A 24,091-nucleotide genomic window follows, 5' to 3' on the forward strand; every position below is an offset into this window, starting at 1 on the left:
TCGTTTTTCATGTGGTGAATTTAAAGTTACAAATACTGTACATACATACATACATACATACATGTAAATTACCAACTTTTTTAGCCTTTCAGTATATAAATATCAAAATATAGCTAGCCGCTAAAATGGAGCGGGTCGTTCCCCAAACACGGTAGTAAAACTTGTGTATCAGTTATAAATGACAACAACACACTGAACGTTCTGCTTGGGTAGCAAGATAAATAACACCCCGGGAGATCCCTATAAGGTAAATACGATATACGCCGCGGTGCAGACAAGCAGAACTGGTTACAGTGACATCACGGACGGATCTCTTGTGTGATCGGGATTTATAAGAATAAATACCGCGATGGCGTCAGTGACATTTTTCAGGAGTCTATGGGCTTTACGAAATATTTTCCTCATCATTGCCGCTTTCCTGCTGCCTATCGGTCTCTTACTGGATGATTCACTGGTAAGTTGTCCTATAAATAGTATGTAAAATTGATAAGAGATGTTTACATGAAAAATATTGTATATTACAAACATGGATATAATATATATATATATATATCAACTAGGTGACATCCTGAAGCAAGACGCCAACACTTACAATAGTAGGACAAATACTTCATTGTGTTTAACTGTGCTTGAGATTTATACTCTCACATCGGGTACAGAACTATCACTGAAATCAGCCGTACATAAAGAGAGCGTCTAGGTCAGATGTATGGTGGCATGTAACTACCATCTACCTGTCGTGTGGTCATGATTATTTATCACCGCAAATCGTTATAGAAACATTGTGTTTAGACGTCTTAAATATCATGACAACACATTTGTTTTGTATCAAAACTGCTCGAAAGCGACATGTGTTGAAATTTTACTTCTGTAAAAATACATGCAGATTGACGCGTTATTCGCGAGGCCTTAGTATTTTGGATTTTCGGTGATAAGGAGAAGACTGCTTTAGCGAGTATAGGGCGAGCTCTACTGTAACTAATTCATTCCGTGTGTAGCTTATTGAGGTACCTGAATAACTAGCCAGTCTCGTTTTAGAGAAAGTAAAGTTTTAACCCAAGTCATTTCCAAGCATTATCGCGATAAAAAGTGGTGTTGTGTTGTCATGATACTTAATGTGAATCAAGGATAAATTTATCGCGATAATTTTCACGACTAGTCGCCTTCATAAGACGTTTATTATGATGGCAAGTCGTGTTAATGAGAAAATGTTTAGCAAGACGACAAGAAGATGGCAGTCATACGTCACTATACAGATAGAAATATTCGCATGTAGACCGATAGATTAATGTGTACTTGCGGGGATGGTACGGGAAATGTTATGTCGCATGGATACCCATTAATGACCATAATGTGTTTTTAGGCACACAAAGCAGCGTAAACCAATATGGTTAGATCGTAATGACGAAGATTACAATATCCCTGAGAGTATTATGTTACAGTATGTATAAGATACATATAAATCCAGTGATACGGAACCATGCAGTTCACTTACACATGATCCGTGCTCTCTCACGATCTGAGACAAGGGGGTTTTGGTGACCGTGTAATCAAGATCATCAAGAGAGAGAGAGAGAGAGAGTGTGTGTGTGTGTGTGTGTGTGTGTGTGTGTGTGTGTGTGTGAGAGAGAGAGAGAGAGAGAGAGAGAGAGAGAGAGAGAGAGAGAGAGAGAGAGAGAGAGTGAGAGAGAGACAGAGAGATAGAGGGAGAGAGAGTGAGAGAGAGACAGAGACAGAGTGACAGACAGAGAGAGATATTAAATTGATTATAATCAATAACATATTTAATCATTAGATGCTGGAAATCCTTATACAGAGTATGACTTTATTTTTTTCTAGAGAACTGTCTTCGAGTACGTCCCATGTGTATAGCTCTTTAAAGATCTCGCATCTTAATAAGACATTCCGCGGGTTGAAAGGTCACTTTACATACATCCACTGTGACAACAAATGTTGTTTATTGATACGTGTTTTTATTTCTATATAATTTCATATTAGATTTAAATTTGGACAATATTATTAAATGAATGACATGCTCGGACATTGTTGTCTTTATCAAGGGCATCACTGCCACTCCCGACGCTATACAATGATACGATCTAGAACAGAACGCGACAGGTCCACTTACAGCCAACTGTATCTATAGACCAAGGGCAAAGTGGGAGGCAATTAAAGCAATTCACGTTCTATTTTCATCGGCACGTAGCGACAGGTAAAAAAGGTCAAGAGGACTTTCGAATATATAATTGCCGTCTGTATTTTTTTTCTCAAGATTTAAAATTTACACAAAAAAAACGATTAATAGATTTTTCGCATCTGTAAAGTTTGAGCGCCTTTATAGACGACCCGTTCAAAAGTTCTGTCATAACAAAAAAACCAAACAAAACAAAAAACAAACATGGGAACATAACAATACTCAAAACACAAATAAATTAAAACTAAGACGATATATAACACAAAGAGACCTGGTTTTCTGGCAGTGTAAGTGTATAACACTTCAACGACGACACCTGCTTTGTATGGTCAAATTAGGTTAGTAATCTCAAGTTCTCAAATGAGAAAAAATACACAACAACGGAACCTACAGGCAAACTTATAAGCATCAAATACGACCAGCATATCGCACAGAGAAATATATGTCTCATTAAGATCATTATAACAACCGACAAAAATTTCCCTGTATCTTTTAAAACGTTGTGTACTCATTACACAGCGTTTTAAAAGTTACAGGGAATTTTTTTCGTTTTAACTTTGCATCTCGCGGTGTTTTTCTACCTCAGCGTCTGACTGATTTTTTTACTTCCACCTCTGATTTTTGATCCAAGTCTGAATGAGTTTTTACCTTTGTGTCTGACGTGTTATTTACTTCCATTTATAGAATTAGCATTGAAAAATAACTTTGAAAACGTAAAAATATTTTTTGAGAAAATGACAGAGGTGTACATGAATAAAATACCGCGAATTCTTGTAGCTTAAACGGATTACATTTATAACTAATTAATGATGAACATGGTGCTCTACTGGGATTTTAGTTTTATACCACGTTCAGGCGTTAAGCTTAAATCCTATTTTGACACAACTTCCTTTTCATGAGAAGATATAATCAGAAGATAAGATAGTTTTCATGTAGTTATAGCTTGATTTTAATCAGATTTTGACTGTGGTCATATATAATTGATTATTGTAGTCTTATGTAGTTACGATTTTCTTTCACTAGCGCTTATTGTAGAAAAAGTGGCCATTTTGATAGGGGCACAGGTTGAAACCTTATCTATGCCCATTTGTGTTGTGTGAAACGTACACAAATAATTTCACTTAGTGTAGGCCTGGTCTAGATATACTTATGTTTAACATAGGTCCATTCGCAATACAATTTATATCTAATGTTGGCATTGTCTCAAAACAAATAACATTCAATGAAGGCCCTACCTGATATTTTTCTATCTCGATAAAGGTCCCGTGTCTATACAATATTTATTGAGTAGAGTTCCTGTCTTGTTTTAATTTATTTAAGTGTAGGCCATGTCTCAATGTAATTTGAATTTAATTTTGGTGCGCCTCCTCATTTAAATGTTGACACTTCTTTCGATCATTTTTTATTTTCCTCAGTCGCCCCTTCAAGGTTTAAAATTTAGACCCATAGCATCACTGACGAATGAAGAAACAGCAGTATCATGCAATTCTATTAGCACTTGTGTCTTTTGTACAATTTTGGTACAACTGTACTGTTTCCATGCAATTAATATTTAATTTAATCCTTTCTAAAAAATAATCTACATCTAGTGTTTTTTCTGTCTTCATTCAGCTTATAGTTAGTGTAGATCTTGTCTCAATAATATCTATGATATGTGTTGGTCTCGGCTCAGTAATGTTTACATTAAAAAGAATGTTCTGTTTGGTATCTCGCAATGCATCATATATTAAATGTTATTTATATTTAGAGAAAGTCCCGTATCAGTACAAGTCATATTTAGTCTAGACCCTGTATCAATAAAAAGTATTTCTTTATTTGATCCTGTCTAAACATACTAACATTTAAATGTAGGTCCTACATAATATTATTACTATGTTTAATGTAGGACCTGTGTCAAAATGCGGACCTGTCCTAATACTATGGTGGCTGATTCGGGACATCGTAATATCGCTTCGTTTAATGGGAAGCGATATTGCGATATTACGAAACCACGTAGTATCGCATCGTACTATCGTAGTATCGCATCGTGGTATCGTAATATCGCAATATCGCTTCCCATTAAACGAAGCGATATTACGATGTCCCGAATCAACCACCATATTATACAGTGTATGTCCTGTCTCAAAACGCTGACTTTTAGTGTTAAACACTTTCGATAAATTTCCACCAAGGAGAAGTAGGGATAAGAAGATATATTTTCAGGCGTCAGATAAAAGAGGCAAAAATAGGCCTTTATTTCTTTATTCGTCTACTTTGTATGCACATGGGCCTGAATAGTATCTAGAACGATTTTGAACCAAAAAACAACTTATCAGTGGAAGTCTTGTCTCAATACGCTTTTCATTCAGGAGATTTAAAATGTTTTCTATAGTATTTTGATCACCCCGTCTCACTATTTTCTACTATAGTTTACATAAAAGCATTAATGCATCAATGATGTCTTATTCTATGTTTGAATACAGTCCTATTTGAGGGCAGTTTCCAGCCATGGTCAAAATGTGAATAAAACAAAGTTTTAGTCAAGCTGTCAGCAACGTTAATGATAGTTCTCTACTACATGGCTTCGTTAACCCTCACCCTAGCGACTTACATCTATCCTGTCCAGAAGCATATCAGAGTATGTTTACTTTCTTTACTTATTTGATTATATAGCACACCACAAAGTATGTCCCCGTTTACTCAGTCTTTCACGCGGTAGGCTAAACACACCAAGATACAAGTCATGATAACATGTCTAAAACAGCATCTGGTTTATTTTAATCAAATAAGTCACTGCAGGTGCTTCATCCTCTTTGGGAACAAAACAGAAAAATAAAAACATAATTCTCGCGATGTCAATGACTTCTAGAACGTCTTTTATTTCTCCTCTAAGTATGTAAAGCAGTTACGTCATAAAAGACAGGTATCATTTGAAGGTTTTGTTACCTTTTAAAGACGACATATAATTCATTTCTTTGTAACTGGAGTAGAATGACCAAGTACAGCGGTCTCTGGATACAATCTTTAAAACGTAATAAGATTCATAGGATTAACGAACTGAGTCGTATATATTAAACGTCCTCCCAAAATGAACAGGCGTATCTTCTTCAAAGTGACAAAACGTGTGTGGAATTTTTTCATATTTTGATATGAACTCTCGCTTTTCTCAGTTCATGTTAAAATAATCATGGACTGGGTCTTTGTGACAAATACTTTCTGTTTACTTTTGATTAAAAAACACACACACACAAAGCACGTATTTGAGCTATTTACAACTGAAATATCTTGCCATATTGAAGAAAGTGATTCCGCGGCAATAAAAATCTCAATAAATTTCCGTTTGACCAATGCAATTTCTATGATTCGTCATTCTGATTTATTAATATTATTTTTGTTACAAAAGAGAGATTCACTTTTCACTGGCCGACAAATTGGCTTTAATCAGGCCAGACAGCATATATTTTGTAGTGAATGGGGGCACACGTAAATAACAAATGAACGGTTTTTACGGCTCAATGAACAAACACAAAAGCTAAAACCAGAAAAAGCATCCACTATCCTTTTGTAATATATCCCTTGGCAAAATGCCTGTTTAAAATTTTAAATCTGTTTGACTGGGAAAGAAAGGTATCGTTTTATAATCCATGTGCTACTGAAATAATTAAAACAACGTAGCAGTAATGAAATTCGGAAATCACCACATATAACACCCTGCAGTTACATTGTATATATTTTATAATTAAACAATCTACAATTTAGATTGTCCAATCAATGCTTGATACTAAATATACTTTAATAGTATTAATGCATTTTATAATGATAATAATACATACATTTATATATATATATATATATATATATAACAGAAAAGGGCATGTCTACCTTATCTAATGTTAAATTACTCAACAATGTTAGTTTCTTTAGTAAAAAAAATAGCTAAATTACTGTAAGGCAGTCTTCAAGTCTCGCCATAAACCACAAAATAAGGGGCATGATTATGTCATTTCTCATAGGACAGATAGAGTCACTCAGCATATCCCGTCATATCTATTTAGGTATCCCCTCACCCCCGTTCCGAGTATTGTCTTACCGACGGTCTTTCGACTTGAAGAGGCGAGTTGCATCCCCCTGAGAGGGGTGAGACCTCTATATACGTACAAACGTGTGTGCATTTGACTGTATCTTCATTAAATCCACTTTCCGACTCGTTAAGTCGTGGTTATTCACCATCAACTTGATAAAAAATAATATGAATACTTCGACACGGTTTCTTGACTTTGAATAAGATTTTGGAATTGATCACATTAAAAAAACATGCAATTGTTTCCTTTCCAGTGTTACAGAGCTTGCAGAGAGGACAATCTTTTCGTTTCGCTTTAATAAAAAAAATTGTACTTAAAGTAATGTGTATCATTCTAAGTGATTTGCAAAGGTTTAACCAGATGTCATCTTTAAAATCAGAAAGTTCTCCATTCTTTTTTGCTCTTAAATTTTGACGGTTCTCTCTCTGCTTAAAAAAATCATAACATGCTATTGAATCTTTAGTATTTTAATAGCTATTTAGTGACCAAGATTCTCCTGTGGTTATCGATAATAATAGTAAGCCTTAACGCCGTCCAGGAGCCCAACATAAATATAATTACATATACTATTAGGAAAGGACTTCAAAATTTCTCCTTATCTGAAAGTTAGAAATCCTAGAAGGACAGTCTAGGGATTGGGCTGCACAAGAACCCCTCCACCACCGAATGCAGACACAGTGCAACACTAGATCAGTCAATCCCCAGACGACTCCAAGCCATGAGGGGAGAAGTCCCCTCACGTCGCCAGAGAATCGACTTTAGTCGATTGGACAATGCCCGGCAACATGCAGAGTCACTGAGACTAAAAGGCATCATCGCCTTACCATTCTTCCGAACTGAGTGACGCTTGAATGCCTCCTTTTGAGGGAAAGACATGCCCGCCATCCTCCCTTTGGTGTACTTCTAATATAGGACTCATAGAGTCGTCTGTATGGGTGTACGCTCATTTGCATACATGGTACACAGTTTCACTTAAAATGCAATGCAACGAATAAAACCAACCTATCGAGAGGTATTCATGCTTAAAACAACAAATTACGTAGCAATAGTTTCGCGAAAAAGTGAAATATGGTGAGATTTTGAAGGTATTGGGTACTGGTGTTGCAGATCTGTTTTACATACGTTCAATATACGTTATCTATCCCGTGATACACAATGATATCATGTAAAAACAATTAATTACAATTAGTTAAACGGAGGTAAAGAGCGATATTTAATTTCACAATTTACGTAATGTAATATCCAACATTAGGCCGCTGTCTGATTTCGTTATATATTCTGAAATTGGTGTGTTTTTAAATGAACAAATTTGAAACACCGCGAATAAGATTTTTCCTGTTGTATATATAGAAAACAAAAGTGAGAGCAATCCACGTCTTCTAATAGAAGCCAAGTGTGATTTTCCTGACACGCATGGGTTGTCACATGAACAAAGCTACCTGAAGTAGTGTTCTGTTAATCCCTTTTTCTTAATCTCTTTTATGTATGTGACTGTGGTGTGTGCGTTACGGAGTTTTTATACACAATTGGAGATCCTTGTGCACGCGGGATGGCCGTGTCCTTATATTTTGGTTTTTGTTAAGGAATTTCCGTAATATTGTACGCATCAGGTTAAACTATATGAGATGAGCGATTCCAACAGGGCCCTTCTTCAAATACGTTTGTCTATTTTTTATTAACTGCTGTAAATTGCATTTGTATTGAGAGAGAGAGCATACAAAAATGAAAAATACTTCAGGCTCATGTTGTTGACTGATGAATACATAAGTAAAAAAATCTCATTCAATTTACACATTTGAATAATTTATAAATTGGACCTCTACAAAATCCAAGAACTTTTCCCATTTTCTCAAATCATTATCGAAACTCAATTTTGCATGCTCTCCTTAACTATTGACTGTTTATTTCTGATATGTATGATATTCCTTCATGAAACTGATCAAGACATTTAGACTTAACATTTTTCGTTGACTTCTAGTATATATTGATGATAATGAAGATATCATCTTCAGTAAAATAATAAATCAAACTTTATTTTTGAACGAGAATGGAATGCGTGCATTTAGCATTAATTCAATACTTTCTAAAACTTTTTTACCTCAGGACATTCCCACATAATATGAACAATTTTACCTCTTTCTATATTACAAAATGAACAGTTTGGATTATCCAATAATCCTACTTAACACATAAATGAATTAGTAGTTAATATACAATACAAGCGCATGCGACTGGTTTATCCATTATACTGATCACACAATATCACTTATATCATTGTCTATAGTAGGAAATACAGTCCTACCTGAAAATATTAAGACTTGCTTTCAAACATCATTGCCTCTAACAGAGAATTAGTTTTCCTCTTAACAGTCTAAATCATTTCTATCTGTTTGTATTTTTCAGGAATTTAAATGTGCCTACGTCATGGTGTCCATGGCGATCCTCTGGTTGACAGAAGCGTTACCCATCACTGTCACAGCCATGATGCCGATGTTCCTCCTGCCGTTACTGTCTGTACAGCCAGGCAAGGTTGTCTGTGGAAATTACTTCAATGTATGTAGAACGTTATACGAGTTTTTAATTTATCTTGTTGACTTGAAATATTATTTGTAAACGTTTTTGCCTATATTCGTTGATACGTTCCTCGATTAAAACTGATTTTTATGCTAAGAGCATTTGCAATGCTCTTCAGCATGTTGCTGTCGCCCCTGAGTATCAGTACTTCGTTTTCATTGGTTCATAAATCGAAAGTTTACTCCTATTCCATCTGCCGGACATTTCCGTAATCATTGGATTATCGCCCCTACAAGTTGCTGATGCTAGTCATTAAATGAAACAACCTTATCGACATTTTCTTCATTACTTGTACATCAAGAAAACGTTTTGTGTTGTGTATTAATGATAATTAGACATCGAAATTTGTAAATACAATGACAAAGACTCACGTTTTATGGTGGTAAATTTTGCGAGGCGATGCCAATATGGCGGCTTAACTTTCTTTTCCGCGCGATGCAATGTGGATGTCATATATCTTTCTTTTTTTTCTTTTCGAAAATTTTCATCCCTTTTAATACTGTTGAAAACTTTTGAAAATACTGAAATATGTAGTTGAAAATAAGAATAAAACTAAAATAAGAATGATTTAGAGTAGCATAAAATTTTGACGGAAACAGCCGGGGTGCTCTGTGCTGCTGGACCCTGAAAGAAGACGGCGGCAGAAAGAAGATGGCGGGTATTTTATGTAGGTAAGTATCACTATATATGTATATATATAAGCTGAATTTAGTCAATACTTATACTGAACTAGCAATTGCATTTTTTGCAAAAATTCATTTGAAATGAGCCATCGCATGTATTGAATTTAGGCTCGACGGCGACGCGCAAGCTGGGCACTGCCGCCATGGCACTTTTTTCAAAATATTTTCAAGACTTTTCCTTTGAAACAGTATGCGTTTGAAAAATGTTATGTCAGTATTTCAGTGTTTTGAAATGAATTTATTTTTGAATGATCGTTTCATAATGGTCTCATCGCAGTCACTTCTGTCAGTGGCCCAACAGATCGGAAATTAAACAGAAAAAAAACTTATCCGTAATATTGTACTGTACTACTTACGCTACCGTGAATAGATCTAGGAATCTATCTGTGTAATATATCGATTTTACTTTAAAATATCGGTCACTGTCCGTGCTATTGTAGATCTAGCTCTTTCAAATTTCTGATCGGAGCACCTCCAGGCCAGGGTATGAAATCGTACGGGAACTCTACAGCTATGCCAATTGTAATGTTTACAAGTGAAGTTATAGTTTTAGCTTAAATTTAGTTTTTGTCTTTCAGACATGATGTCTCGTTCATTCTGTTGAAGAGTGATTCATGTGAACGATTGCAATATAAAGATTGGGAATAATGAAGATGCCAATTAACATCTAAATCCCGGAAAGTGTTTTGATAAAGATTAGGATAAACCTAGCAAAGTGTTAGGTCCCAGTGTGCATGTGTAAAGTGTTAGGTCCCAGTGTGAATGTGTAAAGTGTAATTGGTACAATTCTTATTATGCCTGAACTTTTGATATATGTACTGTATTTGTTTATCTCAGAAATTGCAGTATTATGTCAACTGCTTCCACTTTCAGTTCAACACTTGATTCATCAATTTTACACAGCCTTAGGCTCAATATTTGTCATTAATTGTCGACTGTTTTTAAGCGTTTTAGAGTTTTGTTTCCATGGTGAATGGAATGAAATGGGATAAATAGTCTAACCAATACCCCTTGAGAGCTTATTAAGACATTGCAGTATTATCACTTTGGGCCTTATTAAAAGTCAAATTGAAACTTTAAGAAACTCAAGTGACCGTAAGTACAACAATAAGATGTCAATAATCAATGAAATTGATTAATTGAGAGGACATTTTCTTAGTACAGTTAACCAGGCTTTGTAGTGGTTTGTTCAGAACTATAGTTCTGGTTAAGTAACCATTAATTATGTCCTTCCAGCTATAATGACATACATTTTTGAAATACCTCTACTGTAGCTAAATGTGGCATTTGTAATAGACAGCCAAAGTTAATTTTGTGATAGACGTAGCCAAAGTTAATTTTAGGATCAGTTAGGACAGCTACTGTTTGTAACAGGCATGGGTTCAATTACATGATGATGTAATTAATTAAATTACAATTACATTATGAAAATTGCATTGCCATTACATGACGGTCCAATGTAATTAATTAAATTACACATTACTTTTCAAGTCATAATAATTTTTGAAATACAAACGTCAAAATAAATTATCATACTGCACTGATTTATCACACAAATTTAACTTTATGATTCAATCTCTGTCTGACCATGGTCCAGATATTATTATTTTGCTAGCTGTCCATCGCTTAATAATTTGACAGTCCTGAACGTCAAAGTAATTAATTACAGTATATTTAATATAAACTCCTATTGGGAAGTTCAAGACTATAAGCTTATGCAGAAGTGTATATTTCTTGCACATAATCATAGCAATAAAGAAATATAGTTATTTATATCCCTTACTCTCTTTCAGGAGGTGGATGTCCCTGAAGAAAAGAAATCTGGAATGGTTGAAAGTATCTCTACTGATTCTTCTAACTTGGAATTGGCCATTGTGACCAACAATGGATTTGAGGACCTTATGGTGGAGAAAAACGTCCTTCTTTCCGACCTCCAATTAGATGTTGAAGATGATTAATCACTTGAGGAGATGCTAACAACCATGTTGCCTTTTAAGGTCACAGTACTCTCTAAAGGCGGCAATATATTTACCATCACAAAAGAAGAATCAACAAATCGCGGAAACTAAAAAAATGTGGAAAAGATCATTGTGTACTGCATTTGTAGTAAATTTGTATACAATCTTCAATTTACTTGAGTAGAAAGATTCACTAGTCATACCAAGTTTGTGTAGAAAGGATCACTGTATACTGAGTCTGTAGTGTACATAGAAAGGTTGACTTTTTTTTTCTGTGTTTAGTGTACACAATATAAAAAAAAAAGTTTTGTAGAAAAGAAAACCGCATACTGAGTTTGTTGTTTACAAATGTGTAGAAAAGATCGCTGTATACCGAGTTTATAGTTTACAATTGTCTAGAAAAATCACTGTATACTGAACATAATACGACTTCTGTTTAAAACCTTCATTTAAACTTAGACATGTATTTTTTTTATTTATCTTAAAAGTCTACCTACAACAATTTTGTGTATGCAATCTTGTACTAGGATATTGACATGACAAGATTACATTGCTGATCAAAGCATGGAAAGAATATTGAATAAAGAAAACAAGATATAAGCATCTTTATCATGTTTTTATTTTTATCATTATCATTATTATTATTTTTCCATGATGTCTGTCCACATGGAATTTGTAAACACTCTTGTGCATTCTTATACCACCAAAAGGGTGGGTATATCTGTCCATCCATCTGTTTGTCTGTCTGTAGACACATCTTGTCTGGACAACTCCAATGAAACTTTACAGTAATGTACCATTTTCCCCTCGAAATATTGATTACCATGGCAACTGGTCAATATAGACAGGTTTGGCATGTCGGTCAACTTCTAAACCTGTAGACCAATTTCAACAACTTCGCAGGAATGTTAGGGAACATACGCACATGCCGCTGTGTTTCAGAGGATGTTTCTGTGCAAAAAGTCACCATGGGGAGATAACTAAGGCTGTGGTTGTTGTGGGTATTAGTTATCATTTGGATTACAGTTTCAATGTGGAGAGGATATAGTAATGATTTTGAGGATTGAATGTAGAGGTCACAGTCCTTGCATAAGTACTATATGATTACCTTGTAAACGCATTGAGACCAAGACAGTTAGTATACCTTAATTAAATTTTAACATGTATCCCTTATGAGGAGAAGTCGGTTTCTTTAGAAATTCAGGGTCAGATGTCAAAGATCAAGGTCACAGTCAAAAAACGGATAGTTGCATTGGGGTGTTTTCCTTTGCATTACCCTCGTTTTTCTATCAAATTTCACAACCTAAAAGATATTCACATCTTGCAAATTTCAAGGTTCAAGGTCACTGTAAGGATGTTAAAAATGATAATACAAGAGGAATAAATATCTTACGACAAGTTTTAGAGAACAAAGAATATATAAACATGTCAACAGAATTGTAGAACCAGCAAAACAAGTGTTAAATTGAAACAAAGACAATATCTACTTGAAGATTCCCTGAAAAAGTACAAGGAGAATAAAAACAGGTGTTCCGGAAGAATAGGCATCTTCTGTTTTAAGTTATGGTGACAAGTCATGTTTGTTTTAGAAAATTGGCACTCTTATGCAGTCATTTACAAACAATCTGGAAAATTAAGCTGTCCAATATTTGTATGTAGCATGTTAATTGCATGATGGTCTAACTAGTGGTCTTAAACCGATAAGATACGCAGTCTTTAAAGTGATAATATGGTGTCCAAGATTAACATTCCCTACAATGTATCCAACGAAATGGACAACTTCCCTATCATTGCATCTTGGAGCCTACTTGGGACATGTATTACATAAGTAATACTACTATGCTTGTTATTTCTGATATCTGCTGGTCATTTTATATGGGCTGCAGTGATTTACTGCTTGCATATAGTTGGTTTCAATATATAGCAAGCTTTTTATTTTATTTTATTTTATTTATTTTTTTAATGGTCTTAGCATACCAGTACTTTCAGTACTTTGATTTTTCATGTATTTGCATGTTTTCAAATTTATCTAATAATTTACGTTTTGAGGACACAAGTATGTTGTTTCTTGGCGGGCTGATAGTCGGCGTGGCTATGGAGGAGGTCAATTTACACAGACGTATCGCCATGGGGATCGCAAAATGTCTAGGCTCAAGTCCGAATACGTGAGTGGTAAATGTATCCGTGTCAAGAACATTCTCGGGGGTAGATGTTTTCACTTATACGACCAAATTATGTTGGTGAACTTCCAATCTAAACCATTTTCATTTGATAATTTCCCCTCGTATTAATTGAAAACATTAATTAAGAATATCAATATCTGTGCATCGCGAGACTTTTTCAATTTAACTTTTCATCCACATTAGGGCGATTCTGAAACAAGATATCAGTACGTTCAGACCCACATACGTTTTCTGTTCCAATTTAATCATAATGTTTCCGTATCATTTTCATAGTATTGTTGTAAAATTAACCATTTGATCGAAACTGTTACTGATCGTACTTTTTGAAAATACGAAAAAATGGTTTTAATAAACTGGATATATTTTCAATATTAAAATTTCGTTTTATCTCACATGAAATCAATAAAATGTCCTTTATTTGAAGAAAACGGTTTCGAGAGACATAGCAAGTACATGAGCTATGTATCGCATCTATTCAAATTTGTTACGTACACAATCATCGACTAGAGATGGACATGCATCATCGTCCTGGTACCGCGACAGATACAGACCTATTATACAGAAAATCATGAACAGTTAGGGTATAGAGGCTTACAATATCCTTGGCTTTGTTAGAGGCGAGAAGCATGTTGTTATTGCATGATTTTTTGTCACTCAGGACTCTAGTTCTGTGCATATTTGAACACTTCTGAGGACTTGGTACAGAAATGCGATGCTGACTATCCTCTAGTTTCTGCTTCACCATGGCTTCTTCCGGTTTTGCCCATTTTGCAACATTAGTTAAGTAGGACATCTCTTCACAATAGGTACCGTTCTACCCCAATCGCTACTGAATCAACGGCATTAGCATCAAAATGCGTATTTGTTGTAAAATGGCAAATGCTATCACATTCCCTCATATAACACGATTATCCATGAAAAGGGATTAGCTTTACAGTGGACAATGATAGGAAGTGATCTATTGCCAACAATTTCCCATTGTGAGAGGTGTGAGTCATGCATTAATTCTGAATATGGACCTCGGAATGGGTCGCAGGACCCGTAATAAATACTGACAATGGTCGTTTGTAGCCAAATGAACATTTGACATTTATATAGATGTCTCTCTTTAACATGCATTAATTACGAGAAATTATTTTGGTAAACTGGTAACATTAATCCGTTACAGTAAACTTATATTTATTACGAAAACGATAATTTCAACAGAAAATTTTAATGCATCAAACGTAAGCTTGTTGAACGCGTCTGTAGCTTCCTTGTAAATTAACACGCTCACACGTAATTGATATCAAAATCAATATTGCAGATATATATATATATATATTGCCAGAATGATGTTGGGCCTGATGGTACCCACGTGGTTCCTATCTATGTGGATAAGTAACACTGCAGCGACTTCTATGATGCTCCCTATTTTGATCGCAGTTTCCGAGCAGACATTAGCACTGGAAGCAAATAGTGAAGCAAATTTATCAGGTAGGTGTAGATAAGCTTTAGTGTGTCATGTCAAACGGATGTGACAGGAAGGATACTGATTTCGAAGTAGTCAAACTATCATTCTTCATGAAACAACATGACGAGCGAGATAACTGCAAGAAGTATATAAAGTACTGCACTGTCTTCTATTTTGTCTGCATTGGCGTCGGGAACTCATTGTTCTGAACTCTAATATTACGGTTATTAATAATTATTGAATTCGTACCATTCCATAATGATTTGAGGAAAGGTTAGAGAATTTGTTATTTTTTCTTGGACATTCTTTTTGTTAGTTACTTTGTAGTTTAACTGCTTACTTACCCGAATTACCTCTCCATCAATCAATCGATCCATCCATTTATTCAAATCCATTTAGCTCATTCAATCAGTCTGTTGTACTACTAATAAAATCCACCTTTATACATAAATAAATCATAAGTTAAAAATAGTCAGAACCCTCTATAACTAAATATAGCAATAACAAATGTATTCCCTATAACATTGATCACTTGATATGTCTTTTAATTGAACATTTATATGTTTGATTCACGAAAGAGATACTGTTGGGTTTTAAAGTAAATTTGTTTATTCTTGTCCCATCTGTTGTTTATAGTGGATTTGTTACTATGGCATTTATAGGGAAGGTACACCAATTTTGATAAATAATAAATTTGATTATTAGATATAATAATATAGGTCCAGATATGAAGAAACCATCCTATTTGTTACTTTATATAACTTGAACAGGTCATATTTAACTTTGTTTAATGAAGTTAAATTTGAACCAGATATCACCAGGTGGCTAAGTAAAAACCTAGTTAACAAACAAATAAACAATGGATGACACCTCTATAAAGGGCCTGATATAAACCCCCGAGAAATTGCGTATGGTGCCATTACGCCTCTAGTATAGATATTTAATAAACAACAGACGTAACAAGTGAACCTTCCCTATAAATGTCTTAGTTACGATTTCTGATGATAAACGGCTGGTACAAGTATGCCTTCCCAATAAAAGCCATATTTAAGATCCTTGATTAACAATGGTCTTAGAAAAGATCTCTGATATACAACGGGTGGCACCTTCTCCATTAAAGCTCTACAGGTCATAGTAAAGATCCTTGATCAACAACGGATGATACAAGATGGTGTACCTTCCCTATAAATGCCAAAGTAAAAACCCACTATAAACAACAGATGGGAGAAGACTACTTTCTCTATAAATGTCTTAGTAAAAAGCTCTAATAAACAACATATGGTATAAGTGAACCATCCTTTACACATCTAAACAACGGGTGACACCTTCTTCAATAAGGGTCTAGTAAAGGTCTTTGATCAACAACGGATGCTCCTAGTAAATATCTACCAATGATAAACAACATGTTGTCCTAGTAAAAATCTATGATAATAAACTGATTGTCCCGGTAAATATCCATGATAAACAATTGAACGTCCCAGTAAATATCAATGATAAATAACTGATTGTCCTAGTAAATATCAATGATAAATAACTGATTGTCCTAGTAAATATCCATGATAAACAACTGAACGTCCCAGTAAATACCAATGGTAAACAACTGAATGTCCCAGTAAATATCAATGATAAATAACTGATTGTCCTAGTAAATATCAATGATAAACAACTGGTGTCCTTGTAAATATCAATGATATACAACATATTGTCTTAGTAAATATCCGTGATAAACAAGTGATGACAATTTCTCTATTACGGCCTAAGTTGTAATACCCGGAAAACAATAGGTGACATCTTCCTTATAAAGGTCCTAGTAAAGAGAAACAGCTTATAACACATTCTCTATAAAGTTCTCAGCAGAGATCACTGTAGAATTAGTCGATAACATTTTCCTTTAGTCATGATCATGAGAAACAATTCATGACATCTTCCTGTTAAAGACTATATTAAAGTTCAATATGACCAATTATTCACCAATAATTCTTATTTTCAATTGTCGCGCTCTCTTTTTTCTTCAATGTTCGCGTTGTTCTCGCCTCTCTCACCAAAATCCTTCTGTTTTCAAAAGTATGCCTGTCGAAGGTGCGAAAATATTATTATACTCATAGAAACATTTTTGTCTGAAAAAATTCCATTCTTGCCTTTCTCAACAAACACATTATTATCCTGACCTATCAAGAGAGATAAAAATATACTCTGAAGGAAAACTTCGAAACTTTTGAATTCCAAAAGGCATATGTTCTCTGTTCGTCTCTGAATTTGATTTAAAATGCTATGCCGTGCACTAGATGAAATCTTCTAAACGACTCGGAAGTTACTGGTCTAAGGGCATACCTTTGTCAACGAAGTGAAAACACGTAAATGATAAGTTAAGCAAAATGATTCAGTATATATTATTTTGAATGAACTGAACTGCATCATACAGATGTTTCGTCCGTCTAGAACTAAATTTTGAAGCCGAGGAGGCGGTTGAGTAAAGTACAAAGTGACTTCAAGAAAAGACTAATTCTAGCTAGAGAGTTGTACTACATTAGCACCAAATTTTATGATTGAAAATTTTCATCGGTGAATGATTTTAAAAGAATGTCAATGTAAGGTTTACTGGACGTACATGTCTGGTATGTGATGCTGATTTTTACCAATTTGGATTCAGTAACTTTGGTTTTTAACTTTGATGCAGTTTAATTCATAACCTAACTAATGTGTATTCCGCGATCGAGATAGTCCTTTCTTGTCTCCTTGATAATTTGTATCGGTATACACATGCAGTTTGCTTCATGGTATCTTTTTAACATATACGTATGAACTCGTAGTTGAGTTTCCATTTGATATGCTATTTTTGAAACCAATAAAATAGTTTAGAATAAAACAAATGGAAACTCATTGTAGATTTCATGAAAAAAATCACTAGGTAAACTTGAACTAGTTTCAGCTCTACGCCATACCGTCTCTCTTTTTACGTCACAATGCAATATATGAGTTTGTGACGTCATTTCATTACATAAAAATGACGTTAAAACAGTTTATATTAATGTTATGTACTAAGTAGTACGTAAACAGTGATTATCGAGTGTTCATGTATGTATCCATGCTGCTGACATAAACAAAATAAGATTCTCGTGAGGAATATATATTTCTTACCTCCGAGATCAATGAAATGTGTTTAGATATTGTAAGTCGGATAATCATACACAAAAATGTTTCAGCAGAAAAAGACAGTACAATGGATGTGCAAGATATTCAATTGACAGAAGATGAAGCAGGGAATTCGAAATCGGACCCTTCACAATGGTATACACGCGACAAAAGGTAAGGAAAATTGACCTGAGGCATATAATTCAATCTAAATTTCGATTTATTTAAACATATGTCGAGAGATTGCGTGGGTAACACAGGGTGTGGATGGGCGTGACAGATTGGGGGTCTGCTTGAAAGAGAGAGTTTGGGTTTTAGTAGATCTTGACTAAATAAAAGGCACTCGCCACACAGGGACATTGTAGGTTTACTTCTCGAAATATAGATTCTAATCCAAGCTGTATGCATTTACCACACTTTAACAAATGTTACATAAATATGTCATTTATCTTGAATGTTATTAAATTATCTCGGATCACTTGAGTTTGATCAAAATGGCTAGCAGAATATACTGTTAATCACTTTAAATTGATACTGACATAATTTCTGTTTTTATGTTGCAAGATGCTTCTTTGTGGTTGAATGAATTGTGTAAGTACGCAAATATACTGGTACCACAGCCAATCTGTAAGACCTAGTAATTTCAGATATGTTTTTATTTTGAAATTTTTCATGAAAATAGGGAACAGACATGGCACCAGTTTATAAATAAAGTAATACTATATGAATTCGTTTTAATAGTTATTATCCAATGTCCATTCAAGACGTATTTTTATCAATCTATGTTCATTAGAATATAACAGTGGAAATATTGTAACCAGCATATATTAATATCAATTCCCTTTCTTTCGGTAATCGGTGTCGAGAAACAACAATCATAAATGTTGTTATTTTGCGGTTTAAAGACGTATTATTAGAGTGTGTGGGTGAGAGAGTGGGTGTTGGAACGAGAGTGTGGGTTTGCGAGAGAGAGAGGGTGCGCCTAAGAGAGTTTGAGTTGCCAGAGAAAGTATGATTATGCGAGAGTGTGGGAGTGCGTAAGAGAGTATTGGTGTGCATTAGTGTGTATGTTGATGGAGTGTTGAATTCCAAGAGAGTTAGTGGAAGAATCATCAATAAACCTATGATTGATTTTGCCTGATACAATGAAATTTGCATCTCCAAAAAGGGGTAGATTTTGAGGGAGGACGGCATAATTCACGGAATAAGAATTACAGTTAAAAAGTGTTAGGTATTCTCGTTAGGAAAATCACAGTAACAATGTTGATCAGTAACAAGGTAAATTCTAAGGATTATTTTGTTTAATGTATTAGGATGATCTCTTGGTCCTGCGTGTAATTTTTTTTTTTTTTCGTTTACCGTTTAAAGATGAAATTTTAGAAAAATGAATCTGATAGTCTGTGCCTGTTTTTTTTTTTTTTTTTTATTCCACTGTCTAATTGCAAAGGGGAATAAGGATTACTTATATTATCGTTATCTGTTATAAGACAATTTATTGGTTTTTTTTTCCATTATGAGGATTGTGTAGAGAAGAGTTTAAAGTAACAACATGTAATTGGGATTCAGGCTCTCATCTTGTTTTAGTGTAAACAGAGTGTCTGCTTGTATAGGGAGGGTTTTGCGTCAATGATAGATCAATAGCAAAGTTTACACCAATATTCTAACACCGGAAAAAGTGAGGATTTTTGTATTTTTTTTTTTTTTTTTTTGTCGATTTACGTCTAGCAAGGATATATTTGAATTTATGAAAGATATCAATTTGTTTCCTAGTTGTTTTTCTGTCATGCTCATTGTGTAAAATTGTTCATTGCACGAATGTAAATATAAATGGAATCATTATAAGTGTATCAACATATTTTCTTCAGTCTAAGGATGAAATATCTAGACGATGATATATTTGGCCTTCTCAGTCAAACGGACTGTGCCCAAAGCTTCAGGCTGTCATTTACTCTCACAAATTTTTAGGTTTCTGTTTTCCGTACTTATTTGTTAATAAGAAAGCGGACATTTACCAGGGGAACAACCAGGATAAACCAACAGCACGTTTCGTCACAAATATATATTAGAAAAGTAGAAGTGTCATTATGAAAGAAAATACACGGAAACAGAAACGAATTTCAGATCATTTTCATCACTTGATCGATTTTTCAAACATTTACGAACATTTCTACGTCAAAGTTGAACTCATGTCTGCTGCATTTCTATGATCTCCATTGTTACGTCACAAAGTAATCTGTAAATGTGTGACGTCATTTCATTACCAAGAGTGACTTCAAACCCAGCTAAATTACACTTGTAATACGCAGAAAGATGACATAGCTTTATCCAAAGAATATCATTTGATAAATATATAAACAAGACAGTCTTTTTTCAAATATTCTTATGTTTCGTAACTATATCCCATTTATGCATTTGCAAGAAAAGCGATAATTAGATATATCAACATGCTTTAGTTTATTCCGTTGAATGCTAACAATAACTCAAAATTCGTTATTTCCTAGCAAAACCCGTCAAGAGAATATTCGTTTGAATAAAGGATTCACATTGAGTGTTGCCTACGCTGCAAATGCCGGCGGGATGGCCACACTAACCGGCACTCCACCTAACTTGGTACTTCAGGGACAAGCTGACCAGTAAGTGCATGTAATGTACGGTATATCTGAAGATGTGTGGTGACATAATACATCTGTTATTACCAGGAAAGATTGACAAGTAACTACATCAAATTTGTGAAGACATTTTACATATTAATCAGTGTATCAGAGCATCTGCTGTGTTTGAAAATATTGCTCATATGACCAGTGTATACAAAAATAATTCATGATATGTTAGGTAAAATCCGTGATTATCAGGACAGATTGACACGTTTATTCAGAACTTCTGATTATAAGGAATTATCCAGGATTGACAAGTATATACAGAGAGACTAATTCGTAGGGAAATGTCTGTCATTACAGGGACGGTCAACCGATGTATACAGATACTCTAATTAGATCAGATGTTCAGGAACTAATACGTATTTCAGACAATTAAATTACGATGTTTCGGGAAATTTCTGCTGTAACAGAGAAAAACTGACAAGTATATGCAGAACTTCTATACAGAAATGTGTAGGGACAAATCTATCATTATAGGTACATAGTGACAAGTACATACAGAACTGAGTTGGAACACATCTCTTATTACTGTTAGGACAGGGATAAATTGACCAATGAATACAGACTTTCCAATGTGTGAGGGTATATCTCTCTACAGAGGGACAGCTTGACCACTGTGAACAGAACCTCTGTTGTGTTGGGGTATTTCTGTTATGACAGAGATCAGTCTGACCAATAGATACAGAATTTCTGACATATGGTAACATATGGTATATTTTGACAGGGACAGATTGATCAGTATACACAGAAAAATTATAATGTGTAGGGATACAAGTTAGTACAGGGACAGAATGACCAGTGTATACAAGTAAATACAGAACTTTTGATGTGTGGAGAATATCTGTTTTGCAGTGATGAAAATGAAACATACGCAGATAAAATGTGTAGGGATACATATGTTGATACAGGCTGACTAGTACATTCAGATTGACACTTGTATAGACCTTCTGACATGATTGGATATTTCTTATGCAATTACAAATTGGACAGTTTTTTGAAATTGGAGTGTATGCTTACACATACATTTATTTATTTCAATAAATGCAACACAAAATTTCTTTTGTGTGCGAAATTATGCTCAGTTTTTACAGAACATTAAAAACAGTTTAAACATACCTAAGAAACAACACGAACTTATTTATACTTAATACACAATAACATGAATACTGATAATATGTACATGTATTTGACCATCGTTTGAAATCATTCAATAACAATAATAAAAAAAGATACGTAAGTGAATGACGTTTGATGTAAATGCCCATCCTCAAATGATCATTTGGCGATGATTTAGGCTCGTGTTTCCTTCATACGCCTCCAAGGATTCACATACTTAAGAGTCTTTTGAATAACGAAACAAGAAGGTTGATGTAAATCTCTACGCAATATTTGGCTCTATCTAATTAATAATATATTGAAAAACGTCCTTTTTATTGATGCTTTTCTGTACAAACCCTTTAGTACTCTTATTTTCTTTTTGTGCCATTTGTTTTCAGACTTTTCCAGGACTATGGGGCAGCTGATGCCGGCATAACCTATGCTAACTGGATGGGGTTTGCATTTCCTTTATCACTGATCATAGTTTTTGTCACGTGGTTCTGGCTACAACTTGTCTTCATTAGATGTGGGTGCGTTTCTTGTGTATCAGCGTTTATTTATTTCTAATTTTCAGGTCAAAGGATAATAATAAACATACTACTGTCAAATTGATCTTTTTAGAATATTTCATCGCTGAAAATAGAAGAGGTAGAATTGTATCTAAGGAATTAAATGGTAATTCTGAAAGCTGAAGCCCTGTAATTCCAGCAAAACATTTCTCGATAACATTACCTTATGCATTACACTGTTTAACAAATCAATAAAAGATGGTTTATCTACTGAGAAACAAATATAACATCAGAGCTCTCCTGCTTCGCAACGGCATTTATAACTTTATCATCTATGTTACTTGAAGGTGCTGTAAGGCAACAAACAGGGCCAGACAGGCTGTAATGAAGGCAGTCGTGCGACGGGAGTACAACAAACTAGGACATATCAAGTATGACCAGTTATTGTGTATAAGTCGTCAAAATGGGGTTCATCAGGCATTTTTTGTTTTTTTGTTATTTTGTAACTTATAGCTTTTATTCAGATTGATCATCACAAACACATAACATTATATTGCCCATCATAAATTTTCAAATTATGGCAAAATTTGTTGACCTCTTGTTATTCACATATAGCATATATAGAAAACGTTTACAAACAATTGTAAACATTTATGTTGTGACTTATGTGTGAGAGAGCGTGGGGGGTGAAGGGTGGGAGATAGCACGGGGGGGATAGCGAGGGTGGGGTGGGGGTGGGGGTAGGTTGGGGAGATAGAGAGAGGAGGGATTGATAACAGTTAATATAATATGGGATAAGTATAGGGTTAACTGAAGTCGGCTATTTAATCAAAGCTGGGGAACATGTACAGAAAGGTTTTATAAATTTTTTCCCATTTTTTCCAATATTTGTCAAATTTTTCCTTAGAGTTATCTCCCTTGCTAATTGCTATAAATCTTTGTACATTATAGTATTTTATGATAGTGTTTATTAAGGCGTTTATATTAAGAGAGTTATGGAAACAGCGCATTTTATATATATAATGTTTAAAAACAATTAGTATGTCATTATCAGTTTTACGATTTAAATTTTGTGTTAAGAAACCAAATAACCAGGATGCTCTACTAAAGTTAAATGGAATGATAAGTGCATTTAACAGAAATTCAAAGCTACTGAGAAGATGTTGAACTGATTTGCATTCCCATGAAATGTGACTTATAGTTTCAATTTCAGAGTTGCATAGATATAGCTAATCGAATTTTAAAAAACATAATTAGTTGTAAGAATGTGGTGATTAAGTTTTAAATTATAGAAGGATATTCTAATCTTATTTTAGGGAAATCTGGATCAGGGTTAAAATGCTTTACATCGTTTAGAACACTATGATACTGGAGAAAACTAGTCCGTATATGGTAGGTGTGAGTGAATTCCTGAAAAGTATAAAATGTTCCAGAACTAATATCTTTTATCAGATCATATATAACAATGGCACTCTTTCCTAGTCAGTCCATACTAAAAGTTGATTTCATAGTTCTGAAAAAGTGCTGTTCATACCTATTTGATTGTTGAACCATGTAGGGCCTTTCAGGAATACTTCACTTTTATCTGT

General features: G+C 34.4%; 1 protein-coding gene across 1 annotated transcript in view; it reads left to right on the forward strand.

The window, feature by feature from the left end:
• The first annotated feature begins 349 nt into the window (after window positions 1-349).
• The window catches only part of LOC132565151 (Na(+)/citrate cotransporter-like), a 29,586-nt gene continuing 5,844 nt past the window's right edge, over window positions 350-24,091 (forward strand). The window contains exons 1-8 of the mRNA XM_060229763.1: window positions 350-454; window positions 8,659-8,808; window positions 13,520-13,635; window positions 14,984-15,129; window positions 18,310-18,412; window positions 20,740-20,871; window positions 22,392-22,523; window positions 22,850-22,933. Coding sequence (XP_060085746.1) covers window positions 350-454; window positions 8,659-8,808; window positions 13,520-13,635; window positions 14,984-15,129; window positions 18,310-18,412; window positions 20,740-20,871; window positions 22,392-22,523; window positions 22,850-22,933 — 968 coding nt within the window. The remainder of the gene's footprint in view (window positions 455-8,658; window positions 8,809-13,519; window positions 13,636-14,983; window positions 15,130-18,309; window positions 18,413-20,739; window positions 20,872-22,391; window positions 22,524-22,849; window positions 22,934-24,091) is intronic.

The sequence above is a fragment of the Ylistrum balloti genome, unplaced genomic scaffold (assembly GCF_031769215.1).
Source record: "Ylistrum balloti isolate Yb309-2 unplaced genomic scaffold, AGI_CSIRO_Ybal_v1 Utg369696, whole genome shotgun sequence".
Classification (NCBI taxonomy): domain Eukaryota; kingdom Metazoa; phylum Mollusca; class Bivalvia; order Pectinida; family Pectinidae; genus Ylistrum; species Ylistrum balloti.